Consider the following 7,936-nt stretch of genomic DNA (forward strand, 5'->3'; position numbering starts at 1 on the left):
TTATCAATTTGTTTGCTTAACATCCTCACACTGACAAACTAATTGTGCTTGTGTATAGTACATTCACTTTTAGTCGGAAGGCTGTGGGTTCAAGTTATACTCCATGTATATCTAGGCAGGCATTCCAGTGCAGTGCTAAGTGTCTTATTGTTGGAAGTGCCACCATTTCAGATGAGATTAATCAAAGGCATGCCTGAAATGCACTTGATCGCCTACCACTATTTAATTATAGGCAGGACAGTTCTCCCGTGGAACCTGACCAGTAATTCTTCCAAACCTTAGCATCACCCTCCCAAAAACTGACATCACAAGAGGATTATCTGGCCAGTTTCACGTTTCTATTTATGGGAGGTTTCTGTATACAATTTGGTGCTACGTTTCCTATGTTTTAACAGTGAGTAGCTTTGAACAGTACTTTGAATATAAACTGTTTCAGGCATTTTAAAGTATAGAAGGTGCTACACAAATGCAAGTTTCTGATGTACTTCACTTTTTAAAAAAAAGTATAAGGCAAAGTGCATGAATTGATAGGATTGGCCTTGTAGTTTGCTGGAATTAGTTTTTAACAGGATTCTATACTGTAGATATGCAGAAAAAATGTAGATGAGGAACTTTTGCAGTCAGTTGAAAAGTCTTGTAAGTTGAATAAGTGCAGACTGTCTAATTTATTTTTCCCGTTTGCTGCAGATCTGTCAATCCTGCGATTCCAGATGATAAGTCACAGAATGGAGATAATATCAAGGGTTTGTCCAGAAGAAGCAAAGCTGTGGGAGCAGTGCTCAGTGTGTTGTTGGTGGTACTGACTGCCTGCCTCCTCATCTTATTATTTTATAAGCAGGAAAGAAGGTATGAATAAAATGAATTTCATTTTAATTCGAGTACTGCACTCCCTCTTCGACTTGTCAGGCTCATTTTAAAAGCTATAAGTAGATTGAAGGGGGAGTAAACTACGGTAGTCCTCTTTTTGTATTCACCTAAGTACTTCAGTGTCCACTCTGTCATGATATTAATTACCCAAGAAAAGAAGGGGGAGGGGAGAAATGACCTATTTCAGGAAGATTGGAAAGCTTTTCAATCAAGTTACAAAGTTTAGCTTGAGGGTAGAAATTTAGCTTGTGGTGAAGAGTTGCTTTTCAGACTGGAGGCCTGTGACCATTAGTGTGCTGCAAGGATCAGTACTGGGTCCACTGTTTTTGATCACTTGTATAAATAGTTTGGAAGTGAACATACGAGGTATGTTAGTAAATATGCAGATGATGCCAAAATTGGTGGTGTAGTGGAAAGCGAAGAAGGTTACTTCAGACTACAACAGGACCTCGTTCATATAAGCTGACGGGCTAAAGAGTGGCAAATGGAGTTTAATTTAGATAACTGTGAGGTATTGCATTTTGGTGGAGGCAAATCAGGGCAGGACTTGTACACTTTGGGATCTGGAGTGTGTTGCTGAACAAAGACCTTGGAGTGCAGGTTCATAGTTCTTTGAAAGTGGACAGGGTAGTGAAGATGGTGTTTGGTATGCTTGCCTTTATTGGTCAGTGCTGGATTAGAGTGGCGCTGGAAAAGCACAGCGGGTCAGGCAGCATCCAAGGTGCAGGAAAATCCATGTTTCGGGCAAAAGCTCTTCATCAGGAATAGAGGGCTGATCTATTCCTGATGAAGGGCTTTTGCCCGAAACATCGATTTTCCTACTCCTTGGATGCTGCCTGACCTGCTGTGCTTTTCCAGCACCACTCTCTAATCCAGACTCTGGTTTCCAGCATCTGCAGTCCTAGTTTTTACCCTTTGAGTCAGTGCATTGAGTATAGGAATTGGGAGGCCCTGTTGTGGCTGTACTACATTTGGTATACTCTGTTCAATTCTGATCTTCCTGCTAATAGGATAGGTGTTGTGAAACTTGAAAGGGTTTAGAAAAGATTTACAAGGATGTTGCCAACGTTGGAGGGTTTGAGCTATAGGGAGAGGCTGAATAGGCTGTGGCTATTTTTCCTGGAGCGTCAGAAGCTGAGGGGCAACCTTAAAGGCTTAAAATCAAGATGAACCTGGATAGGTCAACTAGTCAAGGTCACTTTTCCTCAGGCTAGGCAAGTCTAAAATTATAGGACATGGGTCCCTTCAAAATGTTTCCCCCCTCAGCTTAAACCTAAGGGGCAACCTTTTCGCACACAGGAAGTGCATTATGGAATGAGCTGCCAGAGGAAGTGGTGGAGGCTGGTATAATTACAGCATTTAAACGGTGTCCGAATGGGTATGTGAATAGGAAGGGTTTTGAGGAATATGGGCCAAATGCTGGCAGATGCGATTATATTAATTTAGGATATCTGGTCAGCCTGGACGAGTTGAACCAAAGGATTTGTTTGTGTTGTAAAACCGTATGACTCTAAATTGTAGGTGACTGATTATCCATGATTCAAAATTAGATTTTATCAAACCCTCAACCCATCACCCTTTTGTAATAATGCTGCAAGTCTCCCTCGCTCAACATGTGTCTGGCAAAAATGTTTCAACAAATGTCTGTGTGTCAACTACAATGGTGCGAAAACAGCAGAAGAAATACTTTGTGGCATCCAGCTTGATTCTTAGCCCTTTGCATCAGCAGTCAAAATAAGATCCTAGGTCTGTATAGTGTCTGTTGGAGGGGACTTTGATATGATTTGTCTAAAGATGTTTTTTTTGAATTTTAGGGTATTTTTATTGTCATTACTCATCAGTGATAGAGTCCTCTATTAATATTGCCTTCTGTTGACTGGTTTAAAAATATTCTCCTTCATAGTTTTTCCCCCTCTTCCCCATCCCACTCTGGAAGCTGCTATCTCCCCAGTGTTGCCCTACTGCTGTTGTGCTGCCCTACTCCCCACTCCAGCCTCTTTCTGGCAGCCGTTGCCTCCATACCATTCCCTTGCAGTTTCTTTAATCTGTCCCAAGTAAAAGGCTTGCCAAATACTTGCCAGCTCACTTTTTTCCCCCTACAAAACCCTTGGTGCTCCTCCAGTCCCCTGTTTGTGAAATGAAACAAGTATTTCACATGGAGTCCTGAATAACCAAAATGCAGTCCTTTGTTTTTAATCTTATTGCCCAATTGATGCTTATTAGAAAAACATTAGAAAGGGGGTTAGTTAGCTGGAAAACTGATTTGCAAGGCAGAGTCAATTCCAGTGCAGGCTGAGGTTACCGCCACAAAGGTTCTGCCTTCTCAACCTCTCCCCTTGCTTGAGGCATGGTGACCCTCAGGTTAAACAGCTGCCAGTTGTCCTGCCTCTGAGGGCAATCCACTGGTCTGGTAGAATTATGGCGACTTTTATTGAAAAGCACTTGCTTCCTCTAACTGTCTTGTACTGTCTAGTTAATGTTAATGACTGACCTTTGACTAAATTAATAATCAATTCCTGGTCTAGTGATGCTCTCAATTAAATTTCTTCTTTGTCTTGCCCCTCCTGCCTCTATTCTTTGTTTTTGCAAACCTGTCTGTCCTATTTCTGGACTTTTGCACATCCCTAATTTTCATGACACTGTCATTGTCAGCCATGCCTTCTGTTACCGAAACCTGAGCTGGGTAATTTCTTCCCTTTACCTCTCCATCACTTAAGGTGATCCTTAAAACCTAACTCTTTGACTATGCCCTTTGTCACTTAGCAAGAGATCTCCGGATATGCATGATGTCAAATTTTATTTGTTAATGCTGCCATGAGACAACATTTGTTTTGTTAAATGTGCTGTACAAGTGCAAATTATAATAATGAAGTAACATCCCTGTAATTGTTGCATTGAAGATTCTGCATGGATATATTAGTTGTATTTTTCCACCTTTTAACTTGCAGCCTATCTTTGAAAAATTCTGTACCTCTTTCTAGGGAAATTATTATGCAAAAAGTGACTGGTTGTTGCAGAAGAGGAGGTGGAGTTGCATACAAATACACAAAGGTAAAACTTTCTAAACTTTGTGTGGGCTTTTTCTATGTGGGAAGAAATGATAGTTAAGGACAAGTACAGAAGACAGCTGTAGCTATTATTTAAAGGTATGCACTTGAAATATATTAATTAGTGAATTTAAGTGCAAAACTATTAGGCTAACCTGATTGGACAGGAGGGTAGGATGGCGTCGCTACAATAAATCAGTATGAAAGTGGGAGGTTAGTTTATCACCAGAGTAATTGAAAGAATTTGATGTATCTCATGTATCTCAAAACATTTCACAGGTAATAGGTTTGATTTGAAGTCTGATACTGTTATGCAAACCAGAGAAGCAACCAGTTTGTGCAGGGAGAAAATTACCAAAATATTTTGGATTATTGTATGGGATAAGTGATAAGATTGCTCTTCAAAAAATGCCGAAGGATTTGCATTACTTCCTAAACAAATAGGGTGCTAAGTATAGAATCTGACCTCTTCAAATCAAAGCACATTGTAGCACACCTTCAATGTTGCATTTTCGTGGTGCCTTAAATAATGTGCTCCAGTTTCTGAAGTGAAGCTTTGATTCATGATAAACTGATTTGTCTGAGTGCATTATCACAACCAAGGCTGACACGGCTGACTAAGTTTTGTTTTGTTAAATGTGCTGTACAAGTGCAAATTATAATAATGAAGTGACATCCCTGTAACGTCAATTCTCCTGCTCCTTTGCTGCCTGACCTGCTGCGCTTTTCCATCAACACATTTTTCAAAGCTGATATATAGGGCCTATATGCCATATATTCTACATCATAGTATCATTATCTTAGTTTTTATTACTGTAAGGCAATGTCAAAATTTTGAACTTTCTAAATTGATCTAGCTTCATTAGGGTTTAGAAGAATCTCATTTAATTGTAAAAGATTGAGGTGATTTGATTGGAATAATGTTGAAAAATTGTCTACTGGTCAATGCATCCAAAACATTAAGGAGCTGGCTGATCATTTAGGACTAAGGAGAGATTTTTGTTTGCTGGCATGTTTGAGGAATTTCCATAGTTGATTACATTTAAGGCTAGGATAGAGATTTTGGTCTCTAGGGAAAATAAGGGTTAAAGGAGTAGGCAGGAAAGTGAAGTTTAATCTGAAGATCGTGGTTAGCACTGCTGCCTCGCAGCACCAGGGTCCCAGGTTTGGTTCCAGCCTCTGGCGACTGTCTGTGTGGAGTTTGCCCATTCTCCCCTTGTCTGCGTGGGTTTCCTCCGGGTGTTCCGGTTTCCTTCCACAGTCCAAAGGATGTGCAGGTCAGGTGAATTGGCCATGCTAAATTGCCCGTAGTGTTAGGTGCATCAGTTAGACGGAATAGATCTGGATGGGTTACTCTTCGGAGGGTCAGTGTGGACTTGTTGGGCTGAAGGGCCTGTTTCCACACAGGGAATCTAATCTAAAAAATGATCGTATTGAATGATGGAGCAGACCTCACAGACTGGTAACTTCTCCTATTCCTTATTTTTGTGTATTTGTCACTACTTTCCATTGTGTAGCATTCATAATTGTAAACAAAAAATTATACTCCATCCATGTGCATGTCTCCTGTAAGAAAGCATAGAATGCTGTTAGGCTCTCCGAAGGACAGCTAAAGTGGCCTCTGCGCAGTAGCGGACAGCAACTTATAAGTTGTTATTAATGTCCCAAATACATACATGGTCACCTTTTTACAGTAACTGGCTGTGCCCTGAAGTTAGAATTGTGACTGCAGCAGTTAACAGCTTTCAGTGAGGACTTCATTAAGAAGTTCCAATATCACGCTGGTTTTTCTCCCCAAAATTCAGATAGGGGAATTGCTCTATGATATGCCCCCTGTGAAAATTGTGACTCCAATTCTCCCAGTTGTGCTCGATTCCAAGAGAAATGTTGACGAGCACACCAACATTTGGAGCCTAGGAACAGCTGGTTTGGGCAGAAAATCAGCAAAAGAACACACGTCTGCTATATTACACCCTACATACTTTGTTTCGTGTTTCAATGAATTTAACATGCAGCTTTTTAGCAATAAGTAAAAGTAGTCAGTCATCAACTAACACGTAAGCAGTTTGATTATCCTTTCAACTAGCACTATTGAGAAGTCATGCTTGCAGAAAAATGTGTATTGCTTAAAGCAAGTTGTCAAATGGAATATTAAGCTACAAAATAGAAGTACTAACATCAAGACTATGCTGCACGTGAGGTGAATAATTATAAATTTATTCAGTCTTTCCCACCAGCTGGATATCTATCCTTTGCCATTTAGCCATCGGTATCCAGCATTGGGTGACCATTAAAATAAGATTAATTGAAGCTGTTCTATTGGATTTCTTTAGATTAAAGGCTAGGGTCTCAGTAAAATCAGGCTGGGAAGTTATTTTGTATTTTTTTCCCCAATCAGATTAATGGGCAAGAGGACGGTGATGAAAATGAGACTGAATGGTTGATGGAAGAAATCTCCTCGTCTGAGAATGGACAGAAACCAGCAAAAGAGTATCAGCAAAATGGCTTGACCCATGTCACTAAAGCTGTAAATGCTGATGTATTTGGGTCATTCCCACTGGATGATCAGGACAGTGAAGATGAGGTTTTGACTGTGCCACAAGTGAAAATCAGCTCAACCAGAACAGGAGAGCCCAAGATCAGGGGTAATCAAAAGCAGCGGCATCCACAAAACAAGCACTTTCATGATGAAAGTGATGAGGATTTACTTGGTTTAAATAATGAAAAGAAGGAAACAAAGGGAAAATTGAAACCACAAATGAAGCAAAACAGGCCAGCAAATGACTCCACAAATATCACTTTTCATGATGACAGTGATGAGGACATGCTAAAGGGTTAACCATTGTGCCTATCTAATAGCCTGATAGGACACCCAGCCCAGCAGTCTGGATGAGAGGAACTTGCCTGTCATTTATTCTGCTGAATGTTTGAATAACCCTGCTGATTTTTTTGCAAATTATACGCAAGAAGGGAACTGCATAAACGCTCCTGATTGTTTACAATAATGTGTAAAGGGACAAATCTTTGATTTCCTAGCATTTGCCTGAGGGATATTTATATATTAAAGCTTGTGCACATGGCCATTTCTTTGGGGCAATAATTATTGCACCTAAGTATTGCAAAGAGCTCTATGATGCTTTCTTTAGCTTTGACCTTATTCTTCTGACAATGAGAAGGAAGGGGAGCAGAGTAAAAGAATATTTGTTACTTTGCAGCTCAATATCTTTGATTAGCTTCCATGAAGCACTGCCCTTTTTGCGTCAATATTTATTGCAAGTTAAAAGAGGAAAGGGTTAGTGAACACTGGTACTTTCTTCATCCTCCCAACCAGAACCGGTACAGTGATGTAGGGAAATGCAGAGGGTTTGGACATAATCATCATTTTTGGAAAATTGTTTGATTCATATACTGAAAGGAAACATTTGACAAAAGGCTACACAGTGTTGCAAAAAATGTGTTAAATGCAAGTATGAAAGTTGACAGGAAATTTATTCAAGATGTGTCGGCTCTAATCCTTTTGCATGACCCTCCTATGAAGTATTTTTACAATATTATTGTGCATATTTGATGGATTGATACCAAAGTGCAACAATGTGTTGGGCAGGTGTTTTTTTTTTGTATCTATTTCTGTTTTGGGTTCAAAGGTTTTTAATTATTTTCAAATCAAAGATGTGTGGTTTTTTGTTTCTACCGAAGGTTTGATAATTTTGTTGTAATATGAAGCACAACACCCATTTCAATAAAAGATGAAAATATTCCATTCTTGTAATGCTCCACGTAATACTTTGTCATTTCATCAGTGCATTCGCATAAAATGCTGCGTCTTTTCACACACTAAATTTTAATGTTAAATTTGATTTAAAATTAGTTGCAGCATTTGCTTTCTTTTGAAAATATGTTCATTTTCTCATTAAGTTTTTGATATTTATAAGATTAAAGAAAGAGAAACAGCACTTTATAAGCAACTTGGGTATAATCTTCAAATGATCTGTTATTTGCCAGCCTTGGCAATGTGATCCATA

The 7,936-nt window shown here is 39.4% G+C and overlaps 1 protein-coding gene across 1 annotated transcript in view; it reads left to right on the top strand.

The window, feature by feature from the left end:
- The window catches only part of igf2r (insulin-like growth factor 2 receptor), a 218,934-nt gene extending 211,262 nt beyond the window's left edge, over window positions 1-7,672 (top strand). Inside the window, exons 45-47 of the mRNA XM_043696288.2 lie at window positions 688-846; window positions 3,849-3,918; window positions 6,313-7,672. Of these exons, the coding sequence (XP_043552223.2) occupies window positions 688-846; window positions 3,849-3,918; window positions 6,313-6,753 (670 nt within the window). The 3' untranslated portion in view covers window positions 6,754-7,672. The remainder of the gene's footprint in view (window positions 1-687; window positions 847-3,848; window positions 3,919-6,312) is intronic.
- Window positions 7,673-7,936: the final 264 nt, after the last annotated feature.

Source organism: Chiloscyllium plagiosum, unplaced genomic scaffold (assembly GCF_037043375.1).
Source record: "Chiloscyllium plagiosum isolate Xiang-an unplaced genomic scaffold, Cpla_swu_hap1 HiC_scaffold_10, whole genome shotgun sequence".
In the NCBI taxonomy this organism is placed as follows: Eukaryota; Metazoa; Chordata; class Chondrichthyes; order Orectolobiformes; family Hemiscylliidae; genus Chiloscyllium; species Chiloscyllium plagiosum.